This window comes from Eleutherodactylus coqui, chromosome 12 (genome assembly GCF_035609145.1).
Source record: "Eleutherodactylus coqui strain aEleCoq1 chromosome 12, aEleCoq1.hap1, whole genome shotgun sequence".
NCBI lineage: Eukaryota > Metazoa > Chordata > Amphibia > Anura > Eleutherodactylidae > Eleutherodactylus > Eleutherodactylus coqui.
In genome coordinates this window covers 24,772,262-24,792,558 of record NC_089848.1, presented here as the reverse complement: position 1 = coordinate 24,792,558, position 20,297 = coordinate 24,772,262, and the positions used below count along the sequence as shown (strand labels likewise).

At 41.9% G+C, this 20,297-nt stretch overlaps 1 protein-coding gene across 1 annotated transcript in view; it reads left to right on the top strand.

The window, feature by feature from the left end:
* The first annotated feature begins 7,761 nt into the window (after positions 1 to 7,761).
* Positions 7,762 to 20,297, top strand: part of TGM4 (transglutaminase 4) — a 31,280-nt gene continuing 18,744 nt past the window's right edge. The window contains exons 1-6 of the mRNA XM_066584526.1: positions 7,762 to 7,939; positions 8,277 to 8,383; positions 10,191 to 10,323; positions 12,516 to 12,634; positions 17,578 to 17,685; positions 19,418 to 19,592. Of these exons, the coding sequence (XP_066440623.1) occupies positions 7,762 to 7,939; positions 8,277 to 8,383; positions 10,191 to 10,323; positions 12,516 to 12,634; positions 17,578 to 17,685; positions 19,418 to 19,592 (820 nt within the window). The remainder of the gene's footprint in view (positions 7,940 to 8,276; positions 8,384 to 10,190; positions 10,324 to 12,515; positions 12,635 to 17,577; positions 17,686 to 19,417; positions 19,593 to 20,297) is intronic.

Below are 20,297 nucleotides of genomic sequence, written 5' to 3'. Positions count from 1 at the left end.
CGCTAAGGACAATTACTCGATCGAGCATTGTCCTTAGCGAGTACCTGCCCACTCGTAAGAAAAGGTTCGGCTGCCGGTGCAGGTAAGCGGTGAGTTGCGGCAGTGAGCAGGGGGGAGCGGGGGGGGGGGGGGGGAGAGAGAAAGAGAGATCTCCCCTCCGTTCCTCCCCGCTGCTCCCCGCCCGCCGCCGGCAGCCGAACCTTTTCTTCCGAGCGTGCAGGTACTCGCTAAGGGCAATGCTCGATCGAGTAATTGCCCTTAGCGAGTATGCTCGCTCATCTTTAATAAATAACAATAGTCACTTTGTAAATCTGTTGAGGAAATTTGATTAAAAAATACTTGTATTTGAATTAAAGACTGAAATAAAATTTAATTAATAAAAAAAATATATAAAAATACTTAAATGATAAAGTATAAAAACACATACATAAATGCAGGGGAAAAATGCAACGTGCTTCGTGGGGCATAAACCGTGGCCTCGTTATCAAGCATTAAGTGGTGAGATCCTAAGCAACACTAGCAAACAAAGAGGAAGTCCCAGTCTGAGGGTCATGTTGACCTTCTCTGCTATAAGAGATGGGAAGGAAGAGGATTCAGGGCAAGATCAGCATTCAAAGGGCTCCAGCTTGATTTTTATCAGGTCCTTTCTAGGCTATGTATGTTTATGACTAAAAGATTTAGTTGCATCTACCAAATGGCTTAATGAGGAACCTATGTAGAAACCACTTCTAGAAGTAAGAGGAAAACTGGGAACACGTACATTAATGTAACAAGCCTATGTCGCAGCTTTCCTCCATGAGTCATCTTGGGTATTTGGCAGTGCCAAAAGAGCTCACATTTCACTGCTGACACCACTTGGAATCATACTTTTCATGTTTTGGAGAGGAGTCTAGTCGAAGAAACGTGCACTTGCTAATTTAACTTCAAAAGGCACATGCAAAATGCCTAAGAACAATACGATTTCCATCTAATCCCGGGAGTCTACACTAGGAAATTACCATTTTCCCCATGTTTGTTTTACATATTTATTATATAGGATTATCTTCTTATAGTTCATACTGTACCTCACACCCATTTCCAAGTCATAGACATCTGAAATTTCAGACTGGGATTAGAGCCCTAGAATAGACACCATAACCACTCCTCCTCTTATCATCTTGTTTGCCCCAGTGGCATGGTTAACGTTAGATAAACATTACCTCATTGGTGAATTTCCTCCGTTGTCAGTTTCTCAGATTGGATATAAAGGTTGTAATCTTTACACCCAACTTCTGACCTGAGAGCAGCCTAGCAAGAAGGTTGAGAAATCCTACTGCCGGTGAGTGACAAATACCTACAGTACACAGAGGTGTACTGTGTGCGATAGCAATGGGTAACATCTTAGAGACTATCTAACATTTCCCTGTTGGTCTCGGCATTGAGGACGGATGCTGTAATACTTGTATATGCACTGAATGTTCCATATATATTAAACAAAGGACATAAGGAATGGAAGGTAAAGTGTGAATGTGAAAATCTGGGCTCCATGCAGATATTCATTCACAGTGAATTTAGTAGCTAAATATTCTTCGCACTTATTTCCTATTTGCAAAGTAGACCTAACCTTGGTAGAGTTTCCATGGAGATTTTAATTCTTTTACCTCATCTGAATTGTACATATTTTAATATTGTATCTGTTTGAATAAAAACATTTGCAAAGTTTATTTGGTACCAGATGAATACATTAGCATTGTCTGCGACTCCGTCTGCTATGTAAGAAGAAGTGGGAAAGAAAGAAATAGATTTGCACATTAATACATTGTAACTGATGGGTTCTTGTAGTGTATAATCCCCCGGTAGTTGGCCTCAAATGGATCACTCAGAAGTGGTTGGACAGAAGGACTCTGTCAAAGGAGCCTGAAGATGCCAAACTGCGGAGAGAGGATTTACAAATGTGTATTCTTATTATTCTCATTTAATGTCTTGTTTGCTGTATGAACGGATATTAGTCTCAATGTTGCAGTATAAGCAATAGCTACAAAATGCGATAGGATAAGTCCGCCTTCACATCTGGTCTGCAACCCCGGTTCCCAGATCCGGCACAAACTACCGGAAGAAATCGTGATTCATGCAGCGCTCCTTCTTCTGGTAAAATGCCGGGCAGCTGAGCGGAAAATGAATGGACCCGATTATAGTCAATGGGATCCGTTTGGCGATGTTCGGTTCTGTCATTAGACGCACTCATTCAGCCAGGGGATTCCCCTTTCCTTCTCCCTGACGGAGCAGAAAAAACGAATCCCCGCCACAGATGTTAAGTACCCTAACTTGATCATTTCCATCAAAAATACAAACCATAGAATAAGCAATCAAAGACATGTCTAGACACTGTGTGATACTGTACATTAAAGGGTTGGTCATTACTGGGGACGTATATGGGGGAGTTCCAGTGCAAAACCCAGAATGTTGTACTATTCCATGCTGAGCATCCATAAAATAAACAACATATACTGCACTGTATATGTTTTTTTTTAACATGACAGCCTAGGGTTGATGGAGGAAATACTCCTGACATATACAACTGGTGGACTCTATGAACGAAAGTGTAAGAGCACCCTAAGATGTGCGTATCAAAGGAAAAAGTGGGGGGTTATTTTCTCTTATCCAACTTTTTCTACTGTGTGGGTTCAGTCCTCCAGATTGAATGTTGATGATGATCCATACTAATAAAATCCAGTTGGACCCTAACACTCCCTTGAGCAGCTTTATAGTCTTATAGTCAAAGCAATCACTGTGAAAAGGGCGACCCTGAAAATCTCACTCTTGTTGTATTAGCCTTTGCACTACTATGATTATATAAGTCCTGACTCCTTTCCACTGACACTTGTGTAGAGAACAGGCATTATTCATAGACTAAGCTACAGGATAGCACTTGCTTGCTGTTTCCAAACTTTATAGAAGAAAACTTTCAGACCAAATTCCCCTCCCTTGTTTGCCGCACCTGAGGAAGGGAATCCCTTCAAAATTTTACACCGCAATAGAGAAGTCAGTTAGGGGCTAACCGGTCCAAGGTTCTCCCTTTCTTTCCATGAGCTGCAGAACAGATCCTAGGTACTGCCTCTATGGTACACACACTCTTCTTTCACATTTTGCATCTTTTGCTTTAGTCCATATATAAATGATTTTGTTCTACTGATGTTCTCTTATCTCACTAGAAACACAGGGGGTGGACAAAAATATGGAGACATGCCTTAAAATCGGTCTCTGCATGTCTTATTGAGATATGATTCATAATCCCATGTAACTTAAAGGGGTTGTCCCGCGGCAGCAAGTGGGTCTATACACTTCTGAATGGCCATATTAATGCACTTTGTAATGTACATTGTGCATTAATTATGAGCCATACAGAAGTTATCAGAAGTTATTCACTTACCTGTTCCGTTGCTAGCGTCCTCGTTTCCATGGTGCCGTCTAATTTTCGCCGTCTAATGGCCAAATTAGCCGCGCTTGCGCAGTCCGGGTCTTCTTCTTTTCTCAATGGGGCCGCTCGTGCAGGATGCCGTCTCCGTGTAGCTCCGCCCCATCACGTGCCGATTCCAGCCAATCAGGAGGCTGGAATCGGCAATGGACCGCACAGAAGCCCTGCGGTCCACTGAGGGAGAAGATCCCGGCGGCCATCTTCAGCCGGTAAGTAAGAAGTCACCGGAGCGCGGGGATTCAGGTAAGCGCTGTGCGGATTTTTCTTTAGGTCCCTGCATCGGGGTTGTCTCGCGCCGAACGGGGGGGGGGTTGAAAAAAAAAAACCCGTTTCAGCGCGGGACAACCCCTTTAAGTGCAGGTAATATGACACAGATGCTGCCAGGCAGAAGTGAACATCTGGCGGAGCAACAAGGTTCCATTGGTCAGGGGTTTAAGTCTTAACATTGAACTAGCAGTGGAGAATTTATCTTCTGTTGAGTTTGTGTGTCGCAAGTTCCCGCTGACTTAAAATGTATTAAAGGATAAATTTTCTAAGGTGGCCCAAAGATGATTTTGACTGCCATGGGGCCTCAAAATGGTTTAATCCAGCAGTGGATGCACCTAAAGTGTGAGGAGGCACATGCATCTTCAATACATTAGGCACATCTTGGCATCTCCATGCATCCACATAGAAATCTACTGTATGCCAGCCATGAACTGGAGTAGATCATTGGTATAATTTATGCCAGTTTTGGGAGTAAATGTGTTTTGGGTTCTAGGTCCCCTATAACAAGCCACACCCCTTTCTCTAAAAGGTGGCAATAAGCAACATGCCAAAAAGTTGCAAATTTGTGACTTTTGTATGCTAAAAAACACCAGATAAATCGCCCTTAAATCTATTTGAAAGTTGCAGAACTTTTCTTTGTGCAGCGATTAAGCTTTAGTTACATAAAACCATAAGTCTCCTTCAAGAACAAGGCTGAAGTGTCTTTGTACTAATGATGATACTAATCTATCAGTTCCTTGCAAGGTGTGTTTATGTTGTATTAAAAGCTTTGTTTGTATTGGCACGCTTACTAATGTACATTATATTAGTTACGCCAACAAGAGACCGAGAGGTCTCCAGAGAAAAAAGGAAGAACAGCAACAAGATTGCAATGTCACAGTATAACTTGAAGTGTACCACCAGTCTTGCTTGTGTCCTGAGAAGTCATTGTGATATGTCAGAAGACCTCATCAGTGGAGGTCGATGAGCTTAGACTCCCTCCAGTCACTAGAGTGTAGGGGTCTGGGGTGTCTGCCAAGCAGTTGTATTCATTAGAGCATCTCATAGATACTTATCAGAGGCTCTTGTCTGCTGACAGACAGTATGTTGCTTATTATTTAGATCACTTTGCTTGCTGCTCATTTCCTTTAATATGATGTAAAAATCTAAGAAGAATTTTTAGCATTTCTGTTTTTTCCTGATGCAGCCAGCTGATACGGTAATAATAAGACCCATTAAGACTTCTATCAGTTGAACACATTTCTAGTACAATGTTATGATCTCCCCTTTTATCTGTAGTAATATAATCTAAAGGAAAATTCAGATTCACGTTAGTTTCTGTGCAGATCCATCAGCCGGCATAAGTTATTTTATTACATCCACTGGTAGCTTACACGCTAGTGTAAATGGCAGCTGTTAAAGTGAGTGGGATGTGGGAAATTGGTCAGACCCCATCTGGAGTACTGTGTCCAGTTCTGGGCGCCCCACTTTAAAAAAGACATAGACAAACTGGAGCAAGTTCAGAGAAGAGTTACCAGGATGGTGAGCGGTCTGCAAACTATGTCCTATGAGGAATGGTAAGGCTGGGTTCACACAGGGCATAAATCCTGTGGAATGTCCGCGACGCATGTCAGTTTCCGCACTGTTTGCCCGCAACGTGTGGACGAGATTTTTGCAAATCTTGTCCACTTTGCTGCTTAGGCTCGGGTTTAGGATTGCTGGTGGAATTTCCGTCCCAAAAGTCTGTACGAAAATTCTGTGGCAATTCCGCCCCATGTGAACCCAGCCTTAAAGGATCTGGGAATGTTTAGCTTGCAGAAGAGAAGGCTGAGAGGATACTTAATAGCGGTCTACAAATATCTGAAGGGCTGTCACAGTACAGAGGGATCAGCCCTATTCTCATCTGTACAAGGAAAGACTAGAAGCAATGGGATGAAACTGAAAGGGAGGAGACACAGATTATATATTAGACAGTGAGGGGGATCAATGAGTGGAACAGGTTGCCACTGGAGATGGAGGGTTCTCCTTCAATGGAAGTCTTCAAGGACAAACATTTGTCTGGGATGATTTAGTGAATCCTGCATTGGGCAGGGGGTTGGACCCGATGACCCCGGAGGTCTCTGCCAACTTTACCATTCTATGATTGTATGTTCATGAATTAAAAACATCTTCCAGAATGACACTAATTTCGGAAGATGTTTTTTATTCATGATATTTAAAGGGAACCTGTCAGCAGAGTATTGTAATGTCATTTAAGTGCAGCTCTGTAATGTGTACACCTCTCTGTTCTACACAGTCCTATTGTTTGTCATGTTAATAAAACCATACCGGAGTAATCGGCCTCCAAAGAACTCCTGCGATGTATGTAAAACATGCAGTCTAGTCCGGTAGGTGGGCCGGACCGGCTCTCTTATCTGCCGCTTTTTTCCCCTATGTCATCCATTCTGCTCTTCAAAATCTTGCAGCGCTGCTGGCCGTCAGTGCTTCTGTTCACAAAAGGGAGCGCTCATCCGCACATGCGCCAGTCAGATTTTAAAGCACAGCGTGGATGATGTAGGGAGAAAGCCGCAGACAAGAGGGCTGATCCGGACCACCCACTGGACTAGTTTGCATGTTTTACATACATTGCGGGAGTTCTTTAGAAGCCGATTACTCAGGTATGGTTGTTTTGTAATTACCTGACAAGCAATAGGACTGTGTAGAGCAGCGCAGTGTACACATAGCAGCGATGCACTTGAATTACACCTTAGTGCACCTGGCGGGGAGTATATGCACGCAGTGAGCTGACATCTGGAATTGCTCTTTTCATAATCAGTCATAGAATTCACAAGATAAAACCTCCATATGACTTCATGTAATACGGTTCAAAAGATGTGCTAGGGCTTATTTTCATGACAGCTTGACTACTCAATCTTAGGCCTCATGCCCATGTCTGGGTTGGATTCCGACTGCGAAATCAGACCCGGTATCCAGCCAGAGACCCATACTCACCTGTCCGGTTCCGCTTCCAGTGTCTTGGCCGGCACGCAGTGCAGGGTATGACGCACTGTTGCGCCAGCAATGATGTGGATCTACCACGACTCACCGCATATCAGATGGCTTCCATTGACTGCAATGGAAGCTGTCCGTGCGATTTCCCGCACCAAATAGAGCATGCTGTGATTTTTCCCCACGAACGGAAAATCGCAGTTGATTTCCGCTCAGGGGCATGGAAGAGACTTTTAACATGGCATGCTATGGACGGATATTGCTGCAGAATTCCGCAACAAAAATCCATCAGTGGGCATTGGGCTTTATTGTCGCTCACGCGGATGCTCAGACCTTTGTTATTATCGGCCTTTTTACTGCGTATTCTGAGCTGAAAAGATGCCAACAAAGCCCTCAGCTGCCCACAGAGCATCACTTCCTGGCTACAGGAGTCATAAATCCCACCTCCACAAAGCGATAGCTGTGATTGGTTCTTTGAGAGCTGCATTGATTGGCTGAGGAACCGCACCAGGACTCTGGAGAGCAGCAGAAGGGACCTGGACTGAGTCTGTTAGGTAAGTGACTCAACTGACCTGCGTGAAAAGTGCTGTAAAAAGGCAGTAATTGCGTTTTTACTGCCATTTTCACACACCTAAAGCATCAAATTTTTTTATGTACTATAACTAGGGCTTATTTTCAAGGTAGGGCTTATATTTCAAGCCTCCCCAAAAAATCTTGAAAAATTTTGATTGGGCTTATTTTCAGGGTGGGTCTTATTTTAGGTGAAACAGGGTACTGAAAGGAATGCAAAGTCCAGAGATTGATACTGGTAACCAGGGGCATAACTCTAGGGGATGCAGTTGCACCCGGGCCCAGGAGCCTTAGGGGGTCCATAAGGCCTCTCTTCTCCATAGAGGGAGCCCAGTACTATGAATAAAGCATTATAGTTGGGGACCCTGTTACAGATTTTTCATTTGGGCCTCGAAGCTTTAAGTTATGCCTTTATTGATAATCATGGTCTGCAGGTCCCGAAAATATGTGCATAGGCTCTAACCTAAGTTCTAATTCCTTTTTTCTTCTGTTTTGATTTAGAAATGGCCTTTAGAGCAACAAATGTTGACTTCCTCAAGCAGGAGAATGGCTGTCAGCACAACACTTCTGAGTATAACAACAAGAACCTTATTGTGAGACGCGGACAGCCATTCAAATTGAAGATTTCCTTTAACCGGGAAGTGACTCCGAGAGATAAAGTCACCTTGCAGTTCATACTTGGTAAGAATACGGCAGAATGACCTTCAGGTAGATTAATGTCCTTGAAGTTGTACATCATATATGTATATTGGCAATTTAGATATAGGATAATTGGACAGGATCGGATATCCCGATCCAAACCAGACGTTAGAGCCCAACCGATTAAATGGGAAAATCCATCGCAAAAGAGTGATTGGCTGTTACAGTAGAACCAACATCTCAAAACTCTGAAAAAAAAAAAAATTCTGAACAGAAACCAAAAAAAAAAAAACTTGAAGGGGGGATACATTAGAACCGCAGCCAAAACCAGATAAATGCCTTTACATACATATTAAATATACTCTGTGGTTAATTCTAGGGAACCGCCCAATGAAAGCCAATGGAACCCTTATAGCTATTGAGCTCAACTCCCCGTGTCAGCCTAATGAATGGAGTGCTAAAATCGAAGCTCATCATGGCAATGAGGTAACGAAATCTTACAATAATTTATTTTTAATGACTGCTGTGCTGTTTGTTATCGCCATACATAAGTCTGCTATGACACGGCGGGGTTTTTGTTTGAATTTAGGGCTGCTTTCATACAGGCGACAGAATCACGCAATTTTCTCGCGATGCGACAGCGTGAGAAATCACATTTTTTCCAAGCATCCCTGCTTGACAAAGACCACCTTATGGTTAAAACGTTCCATATTTTTAATGATGGAGTAAAATAAAGTCTACGATTTTTCTAATCTACATGGATTTTCTGTAGCCTAGGTTTCCCTAAGGAGCCTCCTTGTTTATAGCATCGCATCCCCTAAACTAGCAATTTTCGTGAGATGCGATATATTTCCCTACCCATAAAATAAGCCCTAGCTGCATTCCCAGAAAAAAAAGGAATACTTACCTAGCAGGCTCGGTCCGGGTCCTCCTGCTGCTGTCCGGAGCGGTGCCGGGCAGCCAGTAGTCCTCGTTCTCCCACAGTAGATTACTTCCTGATTGTGGTATTCAAAAATCCCGCCTCCAGGAAGCAATGGATCTGGCTGCGATTGGGTCATCCATCTCTGCATTGATTGGATGAGCAGAGTTTGAAGAACTAATCACGTTGTGGAGGCAGAATTTACGAATTAGCTGAGCCACGGCATTGCTTGGCCAATTCATTATCCCATCTCCACAATGTGAGTAGTTCTTCAAACTCTGTTCAGCCAATCAATGCAGAGATGGATGACCCAATCGCAGCCCTTGCATTGGTTCATTGAGTGCTGCATTGACTGGCTGAGTAGTGCTGGATGAACTAATCAGAGCCATTGCTTCCTGGAGGCGGAATTTATGAATTTCATGACCAGGAAGTGATCTTGTGTGGGCGAACAAGGACTGCTGGACCCACGTGGAGCTCCGGACAGGAACCGTAGAAACCGGGCCGAACCTACTAGGTAAGTATTCCTTTTTTTTTCTGGGAATGCAGCTAGGGCTTATTTTAGGGGTAGGGATTTACCATCTTGCGATAAAATCGCACAAGTTCATCGCGGGCAGCAGCAATGCATGATTTTTCCACAGGAAAACGCATTGTTGTCGCTACAAAATTGTGCAGACAAAGTTGCAATATCGTTGTGATTTTGTAGCGGCGCTATCGCTCTTGCCTGTGTGAAAAAGACCTATAGGGGTTTCATCATGAGTATAAAGATTTTTTCAGCAGCTGGGTCCATTATAAAATAAAAAAATAGATCATCCTCCCCTTTCCTTGGACCCCTGAAGCGGAGCTGAGTGGCTGACATTGCCCCAGCACCAGCTTCCGGGTGGACGGACAGACAGAAGCATGTGACCGCTGCGGCCAATTAGAGGCCACAACGTCACCATTGGGTTTCTGGCATCAGCGCTCAACTCTTGGGTGCCACCATGCAGGGAGTTTGAGGCTTCCACCCAACCATCTACCCAGAAGCTGACATCAAGGCAGTATGAGCCGCTCAGCTCTGCTTTGGGGAAGGGAGGAGTGGTGACTATGATCTATTTTATATTTTTACAATGGACCCCCTTAAATAAAACACCAAAAACGCAAATGTTTTTGGAAAATGCACATGCATTTTACATTACTGAGAATAATTGAGATTGATTTAAAAAAATGCGTCTGTTTTTTTTTAGAAGTGCATTTTTGGCGCATCTTTGAACGCAGATACTCTGCATGTAATCGCAGCCTAAAATAATTACTAACACTAACCCTTTAATTCTGCTAATTAGGTATGGATGAATCTGCTTGCAGTCTCCTAATGTTTGTACCAATAACTGTTGTTCTTAGTGTACAGTTGCTGTTCATTCTCCGGCCAATGCCATCATCGGAGAGTACATGCTAACCGTAATAACAGGAAGAGGAGTCATTTACATGGCGGGAGATTGTCCTATTTACGTTCTGTGCAACCCTTGGTGCATAGGTAAGAAGTGTTCATTTTTGATATCCAATTCTCATGTTGCTCATGTTCATATATGTGTGGTGTTCAGACATTACAGGCTGCTGCAGCCAATCACAGATCGCAGGGTTTTAGCACTGAGGTAATGATTAGCTGCAGCAGCCCGCGATATCCCATACACTGGCTGTAAATTTTACATTGGACTGATAACTGCAATGCTGGATTCAGTGGGAAGCCAGAAGATGTAAGTATAATATTGTTTATTATGTGCACACATGGGGAACACTGATTTACAAAAGATATGTACTTAACCAACCCTAATTAATAATGTTATTTACTGCAATTTATTCACATCTCAACTGCTCGGTCCTTTTGTACACTGTCCTGATGATGTTATGTGTGTGTTACAGACAGTTTCTGTGTCACAGTTTATTTGCCCCTTCAATAGCTTTCAATGGTTTGTTGTGTTAAGCTAACTTTTCAGTGACTTAACAGACTTTTCAGTGACTTAAGAGTGCAGAATCTCCAGTTCTCTGTGCAAAGAGTATAGAATACAACATAATAGCTAAATTGTTTTCACCAGTGCAGAGAGTACTGAAAATTAAATATACACCCTGCAGAGAGGAGAATTGGGGAGAAATGCAGAATACAAGTCATATAATGGCCAGAAATCATTGCTACTGAGAATATGTTTGGAGCAAAGGGAAATCCTAAGGATTGAAATAATGCATTATATGTAAGCCCTGTCTATTTAGATAGCAATTGGGCAAGCTCTGTAATTGAGCTAGAAGAATGACATGATACACCCTAAGCTCATAAGGTCATTCCAATATGTCCATACAACATGTGCAACCTAGATCTACGTAAAAATACAGCGTGATGGGCGGAGGGGGCGGGGGGTTCTCACACAATGTGTTGTTTGGAAGAACAACACTACAGCTTTTGATGCAGTTATTGAGATCAAATCCAAAAGTGGACCAGCTGGAAGGCGAAGTATAAGTCCTCACTTTATATTTCCCATTCTTTTAGCATCTACTTCTAGCTTTGGCATAAAAAACTACCACAAAAACAGGGTTATTAAAAAAAAAAACAACAGTGTATAAGACCACCCTAAATTGTGAGTTTAGATGTATGCAAATGTAGCAAAGTTTATCTTGACTCTTAACCCTTTTCAATCCAATTTGTATCCTGGTTTTCCCTGGGGGGTTTACTCTTTTTCTTCCGTTTTAAAACAGCACTATCTGCTGGCTAAAGCCAGTACTGCATGAGGTGACACGTTGGACAGGCTTCAACAGTAGAGAGGCTGGCAATATACAGTAAGAGAGCCCCGACAGATATCTTTTAACATCGGAGCTGTACAGCCTTAAATCATAATGTCTTTAGATTTCAGACAGTGGACTGGAAAGGGTTAACACATTAGGATAACTTTCTGTGTCACAGTTTATTTGCCCATTCAATAGCTTTCCAATGGTTTGTTGTGTTAAGATAGCACTAACTTTTCAGTGACTTAAGAGAGCAAAATCTCCAGTTCTCTGTGCAAAGTGTATAGAATACAGCATAATAGCTAAACTGTTTTCACCAGTCCAGAGAGTACTGAAAATTAAATATACACCCTGCAGAATGGGGAGAAATGCAGGATACAAGTCATATAATGGCCAGAAATCATGTTATTTCTCATGTACACACAGCAGTCTATTTTGAAAAGTAATTTAAAAATTTAGGTACACTATAAACAGAATTTGTCACCATGAAAAACAGCCCTGAACTACTGTAATGTGTGTATTGCTAAAAAGACACTGATTCCAGTGATGTCATTATTATCTCTGAGCTCACTTTCCACTGCAGTAAGCTGGCAAGCGACATGTGCCTTGCAATGTAATGCATCCAAAGAACTTCTAAGTTTGAAGAGACAGCAGAGCGGCCTTATAGGTGCCTCATTAGCATATAGAGCACAGGCCATTTGCTCGCTACTACAGGGGAATGAAAGGGAGTTCAGGGATGAAAATATCATTGTTGGAATCTGAGTCTCTTCAGCTATCCGGACATTATATAGTTCAGGGATATTTCTCATGGTAACAGGTTAGCAACAATATATATATAAAATGTCCTCTTTTTTGCCTTACAAAGGTGTCCATAGCTTTTAAAGCTGAATTGTTTTAGAAGCGAACTAATTAGTGTTGGATTTAATATGTTTTCAACCACGTTTATGTTATTAGATGACAACGTATACATGCCAGATGAGGATGAGAGGAAGGAATATGTTCTGAATGACACTGGTTACATTTATATCGGATCACAAAATAACATCAAAGCAAGGCCATGGAATTTTGGGCAGGTATGTATCCACTTACAACAATGTACCTTTGTAATAGGAAAGCCATGTTCTCACAGGCATTGGATAATATAACTCTGTATAACAGTTATTTACTATATGACATAAATGGAATCCTGCTTCAACATTTGATCCCATCTCATTCTTGCTGCAAAATATATGCTGATCTATTATTAAAGCGTGCTGCTTAACTTTTCAGACAACATATGCTCATGCCTCAGTGTGTCTCATCAATCTTGTGATGTAATATACATTCATTAACTTCTTTTTTGTTTTACCACTATAAATCAAGGCTGAAGTGCAGCCCATGTCCAATCCACTGCTTGTTGTTAGGCATTCAGCTTCTTTAGAAACAGGGACAATAGGAGGTTTCTCTGAATGCATTATCATAACAACCAGAACTTATATAATTCAAGTCCCCTACTCGGACATAAAAATTGTCAAAAAAGAAAAATTGCGTAAAATACACCAAAAACAATAACCCTCTTTTGCGTACTCTCTAGAGATGAGCGAACCTACTCGTTTTGAGTAATTACTCGATCGAGCACCGCGATTTTCGAGTACTTCGGTACTCGGGTGAAAAGATTCTGGGGGGGGCGGGGGGAGGCGTGGCAGAGCGGGGGGTAGCAGCGGAGAACACTCCCCCCACTCCCCGCTGCAACCCCCCACTCACCCACAGCGCCCCTTGAATCTTTTCGCCCGAGTACGGAAGTACTCGAAAATCGCGGCGCTCGGGCGACAAAGGGGCGTGGCTGAGTACGCTCGCTCATCTCTAGTACTTTCCCTATTGTACAAAAATAAATAAAAAATTATTAAAATCTCACGGATTTGGTATCATATCCGTAATGACTTGTACAATAAATTGAACACATTATTTATCATGCATGGCAGAAAATGTTTAAAAAAATCCTTAAAAGCGGAAGCAAAATGTTTATTTTGTTCATTTTGCCTCTTACAAAACACAATAAAAGTGATTCAAAAAGCTATTTGCAACCCAAAATGGTACCAATAAAAACTACAGCTTCACAAAACATGGAAACATAAAAAAGTCCATGGAAACATAAAAAAGTTATGGGACTTTGAATGTAACAATATAGCAAAAAAACATAAAAAAAGGGTTTTATTAAGCAAAAGTGGAAAAACCTGAAAAAATAATAATTTTGGTATGATCAAATCATAATTTGTGCTGTATGATTAACGCTATAAAAAAGGCAGAATTGTGTTTTCTCTCTCTGCCCTCCAAAAAAAATTACTAAAAGTTTTACAATACATTTATATGTACTCAAGAATTGTACCAAGAAAAATGACAGTTCGCCACACAAAAACAAGCCCTCATATGGCTTTTAAAAAATAGAAATGAAAATCTACCCCCAAAATTGTTACGTCCTTTGGGCCAATATAGGCCATGTCCTTAAAGGGTTAAAGATAATATCAGCACTAACAATATAACATGGTTTCTGGAGTTGGCCCTCTGCTGGGGATGAGCCTGCCAGCTCAAGCTCCCCGCTAATACTCCAGTAGAATAAAGGCAGCCTGTGTTCCTTCTATACGCTACTGATAGAAGCTGTCATGACGTCCTAACATTGTAGCGATACTGTTTTATTATTTGTACCTGACGGTAATGGATGGCTTATAATCTAACATGTAGATTTTGGTAATGGGTAAGCAATCCAGTCAAGAACGCGGGAATGTCTTTCTCATGATAGACTATAAATAATGCCGCCATTCTAATCTGGCAGTGAAGCAAAACGTTCTCTACGAAGTGTGACAAGGTAATAACTACTGAGAATATGTTTGGACCAAAGGGAAATCCTAAGGATTGAAATAATGCATTATATGTAAGCCCTGTCTATTTAGATAGCAATTGGGCAAGCTCTGTAATGGAGCTAGAAGAATGACATGATACACCCTAAGCTCATAAGGTCATTCTAATATGTCCATACAGTATGTGCAACATAGATCTACGTAAAGATACAGCGTGATAGGAGGGGGCGGGGGGAGGGGCTCACACAAAGCGTTGTTTGGCAGAACATCACTACAGCTTTTGATGCAGTTATTGGGGTCAAATCCAAATGTAGATCCAGCTGGAAGGGGAAGTATAAGTCCTCACTTCAAATTTCCCATTCTTTTAGCATCTTCTTTTAGCTTTGTAATTTAATATGTCAAAAGTGGTCACCGAAAAAGAAATTTGATTAAAATTACTACCTTTATTAAATATTGTTTAAAAACACCAATTTTGGACAGACTCACACATATACATAGAGCGAGGTGAGCGCCTAGTTAATGGATGGGAACCAGACATCCATACACCTCATAACCCAATCCTTGTGATTTATACTTCATTACGGGTACCACACATCCACCCAACCAAATTAGGTATTGGGGCAATATGTAAAAAGACCCCACTGCATTTGCGCAGTGATATCACTGGACTGGGAAGGCACTTCCTTTTTTTTTTGTCTGAGAGCCTCCTTATTCACTTTACAGACCACAGATTGTATAAAGACAACCTGTGTATATAGAAATCTGAATTAATCCATAGGATCAGAAGTAGGCAGTGATTCTTTTTCATTTTGTTTCATCACTGCCTCCAATCTCAAATACACTTTTATATATATATGAGTAGAGATGAGTGAGCACATTTGGATAAGGCAGTTACTCGAGCAAGCATCGCTCTTCTCGAGTAACTGCATGCTTGTCCGAGCAGGCTCGGGGGCACGGGGGTGAGCGGGGGGCGGCAGGTGGTAGCGGGGGTAGAGTGAGGGAAATCTCTCTCCCCCCCACAACCCCCTGCCCCCCCCCCCCCTCCCTGAGCCTGCTCGGACAAAAATGCAGTTACTCAAGAAGAGGGATGCTCGCTCCGATAACTGCCTTATCCGAGCATGCTCGCTCATCTCTAATTAGGTATCTTTGCATTAATTACCCCTCATTTACAAAATACCCAGATATTAGGGTTGCCCCCCCCCCCCAAATCCACAACTTGATAGTATATGAGGAACAGTCAGACTTTAGGGAAAGCAAAAACATAGGAGTGCACTGGCTGATGTATAAGCCACACTCTATTACTCCCCCAGTCAGTTAATTTAACTCCTGGACCATAGTAACAAACATGTGGAGATGAAGGGGTTAAATTGATCTGCACCATGACTACTTTTGGCTTTGGCATTAAAAAAACTGCCACAAAAACAGGATTATTTAAAAGAAAAAAAAACAGTGTGTAAGATTACTCTAAATTGTAAGTTTAGATGTATGCAAATGTAGCAAAGTTTAACTTGACTCTTAACACATTCGGATAACTTTCTGTGTCACAGTTTATTTGCCCATTCAATAGCTTTTCAATGGTTTGTTGTGTTAAGATAACACTAACTTTTCAGTGACTAAAGATGACTTCTCACAAGAAGTTATAACATACAAATTAAGCTTTACTACATCTGCATGTCATGGTCCTAAAAGAGGTTCAGGATCCACCTGGCCAACATGGGAGATAACCACAGACATATGACTTGAAGCTCCTGGACCTTAATGCAAAATCGGTACCACAACCTCTACCTACCATGTGCCATTTATTTACTGTTGTCTTCATAGGTAAAAAGGGGGCTTTTATACCCACTTAAGCATCTAGGCCTCATTAAAATGTAGCAAGGTTTAACCCAATGTTGATAACTTGTTGCAACAAGTTATCTTGGCACAACAAAAGCCCTTGAAAATTGATTGAATAGGTTCTTGGCCCTTAGTGCAGAGCAGACTTGTAGGAAAGCTTCCCTCCAATAGGTGGCACTGCGGAGACATTGTACCATCTCCCATTTGCATACCGAATTTTCTAGAGGAGCATTACATGGCCTATAAGTCTCCTCACTTGGTGCTCTCCACAAGGAGAAACAATAACCCTCCTAATTACATACAATCAGACAGTTCTAGCAAAGATAGTGTAAAAAAAACGTGGAGCAGCTGCCATTGGCAACCAATTAGAAACCATTGCTCATTTTTTAACAGCCCTTTAGAAAATGAAAAGGCAACATGATTGTTTCTAAACGACCGCTGCTTCACCTTTTCCCTCGAACATTATCTAGGCACAGCAGTCCTTTTCCTGTTTGGGAATTAAATATTATTCCAACTAACTATATTTGCAGAAACTCAGAGATTGCATTAAAGGCGAAAACTAATTTGTGCTTTAAGAAATATTCACTTAACACTTTGTTCACATCAGCATCATGGCTGCCGTTTATAATGGAAGCCCCCGCTTTGTGCCAGATCCGTCAGCCAACAGACCAGAGTGACTTATAATGTGGTCCATCAAATATAAAATATCCTGCGCTAGTTTTTCTTCTAGAAATTACAGAATCTGTGATAGAGGCTCCTAAAAGAGCCACCGATGTAACAGCATGTGAGGCTGAAAAGAGTCATATGTCCATCTAGTTCAGCCTACGTTGATCCAGAAGAAGGCAATAAACTCCAATGAGCTAAGAGTCAATTTTCCTCATTTCAGGGGAAAAAATTCCTTCTCGACTCCAATCTGGCAATAGGAATAATCCCCAAATCACCGACCCTTCTGAAGTAATTGATGGTTATAACATGTAATATTGTATTGCTCAAGAAAGACGTCCAGCCCCTCTTGAACTCTTTTACTGATTTTCCTATCACCACGTCCTCAGGCAGAGAATTCTATAGTCTCACTGCTCTTACAGTAAAGAACCCTTTTCTATGTTGGTGTAGAAACCTTTTTTCCTCTAGATGTAGAGGGCGCCCCCTTGTTACAGTCACAGTCCTGGGTATAAATAGATGATGGGAGAGATCTCTGTATGCTCCCCTGATATATCTATAGACGTACATGTGAAGAGGTAATTTAATGGGTTTTTAGACTATATATAACAGTGCAGGGTGAGAATCCAGTTGTATCTGCAATGTACAGTGTATCTAATGACATTTCTCATGTTTTTAATTTTTAGCATGAAGAGGACGTGTTGGAATGTTGCTTCTTTCTTCTTAACCGTTGTGGACTCAAACCGGCAGCGAGGAGGGACCCTGTGATTTTAGCCAGGAAATTCTCAGCTTTAGTATGTTTAACGCTATATTTTTTAACTATAGCATGGGAAATCAAAATAGTTGAATTAAATAAGATCTCTCATCAGATTATGGTGCCCTATTTAACAACTTGGTCTAAGGACTGGTCCATTTTTTAACATAATGGGCCCATACAGTCCAGAAATATTGCGCTGTTTGACTAATAAGGGTGAACTTGCAAATTCCATGAAGACCTTAGTTGTGCAAGACAGTACTAACCACTGAGCCACCCAACTCAGCGTGTTATGTTAGACTCATGAAAGTTGAATAATCCCATTTGCCTACTTTTTTAAAAATAATCAGTGGTTCAATTTACATGAATGATTTTCCTTCCAGCTGATTTGTGGCTGCGAATTTCCATAGATGTCAATGGAGACCCCAAATAATCCCATCCATAATACTGATCAGAAAAATGGATGGGGAACAAAGGAGGGGCCAATAGAAGATTTTTTTAAATGATTTCTTGTAATTTTGAGCTGAAGTAAAAAAAAAGGATCCAATATGGATGAACTATAGACATACGACCTTAATACGGATATGCTGATAGAATACCACAAGGATGAAAATAGGCCATTTTTTTCTGTGTGCAATATGGCTGTTTTTCATACAGTTTTGTGAATTAGTCTTTGACTTCACAACTGTTTTCTGCACCCTAAGTAACGGCAACCAATCCTGTCTTGACAACTGACTTTAGACTCTCTAATTCCTTTTATAATCTTAAAGGGCTTGTCCAGGATTACAAAAACATAGCTACTGCCTTCCTGAAAGAGTGCCACTCCTGTCCATGGGTTGTGTCTAGTAGTCATTGAAGTGAATGGGGGTGAGCTGAACTACTACACACAACACGTGGACAGAAGTAGTGCTGTATGAAGAAAGCAGCCATGTTTTTGTAATCCTGGACAGCCCCTTTAACCTTCAACAACAATGTAAAAAGTTGATTTCAAACTGTGTGGCACATTCATGAATAGCTAAGCACTAGCTGTAATTGGCTGAGTGCTCAGCCAATCAGCACAGCCCTTTCAGGAGGCGGGAATTTTTAAATCCCCGTCCGCTGAAAGTGCTGGACAGCAGTGCAGGTGAGCCAGCCGGAGCATGTGTCTGAGCGGCGAAGAGGCGAGTACATTTTTTTTCTTTAACGAGTTAATGATGATATTCTGGGAAGGACTTATATTTCAAGCCCTTCCCCAAAAATCATGCTGCGGGTTGCCACAAAACACTTCTTTCAATGGGATGGGCAGCAGCGCTGATCCCATTGAAAGCAATGGGATAAAATGGTGGACTTCTGCCACAGCTGTCACAGTTGTGACAGCTATGGCAGATTATTCCTTCGTCCCCATGAGGATGAAGGAAACTTCTGCCACAGCTGTGGCAGACGTCCGTGATATTCTTCCTATGTTTTTAATGGGGCTAGCGCTGCTGCCACTGGCCCCATTGAAAACACTGGCGATATCTCGGCGTCTTTCTTGCGCTGCGAGGCGAGTGTTTACACTTGCTCTCGCAGCACAAGAGAGAATAAAACACCAGCGGGTGTCCGCTCTAAGGGAGAGAGCTATGTGTTTACTCAAGCTTCCCTTTTATAAGATCACATTTAAAAAAAAATTAGAAATCACTTAATGTGAGAAGTATACAATCGTGGGAAATATCACAAAAATCATTTTATGCATCATTGTGATTATGTTTATGGACGTGGCACTTCATAGCTAACCAGATATATTATTTACTTAGGTTAATTCAAATGATGACAATGGAGTCCTGACTGGAAACTGGTCAGGAAGTTATGACGCGGGATGTTCTCCCACCTCCTGGACAGGAAGCAGTGCAATTCTGCAACAATTTTACAAAACAAAAAGGCCTGTTCTGTTTGGTCAATGCTGGGTATTCTCTGGAGTCGTGACAACAGGTGAGCCAAAAACATACCATCAGCAGGTCTCCTAACCTACAGGACACGGAAGGGAAACCTTGGACAATAGCTTAGGAGACATGATTTAAAGGGAACCTGGCAACAGGTTCTTGCTGCCAGAACCATGGGCAATGCAAACCCTGGACAGGTATGTACCTGGCAGACATATAGGGCTTATAAAGCATCGCAGCATTTCAAAATAGACTTAGGAGGATCTACTACGAAACTTGGGTCAACAGGCGGCGCTACACCGGCCTCTACCCTCCAGATTTGCCTAGAGTGACAGCTACGCCCTGTTTGCCTATAGGGAGAGAGCCATCATCCTAGATGATGGGGGTGGGTACAGCCGGGTGCGGCCCAACCACCATGATTCCCAGCTCTGTTTGAAGTGGCTCTTCAAAGAATGTTTATTCTCAAATGCTGCAGTTTTTCAGAGTAAGGCATACATACATATGCCGGGTTTACATATATACCTATGCTTGGCTCATACTGCCCATAGTTCGACGGCATGAGCCTGGTGATTAGTTCTATTTAAGTATGTCATATATAAGATATAGCAAAATTTTGAATGGGACTCCCCATTGAGCATGAACATTTACCAGCCTCTTGTAAAAGTAGTGCAAACGTTTACGTAGGGACGCACTGTCCTGCTGGTTTGCACTTTAAAAAAAACAAAAAACTAAAACTAGGCTGCTAGGTGTGCCT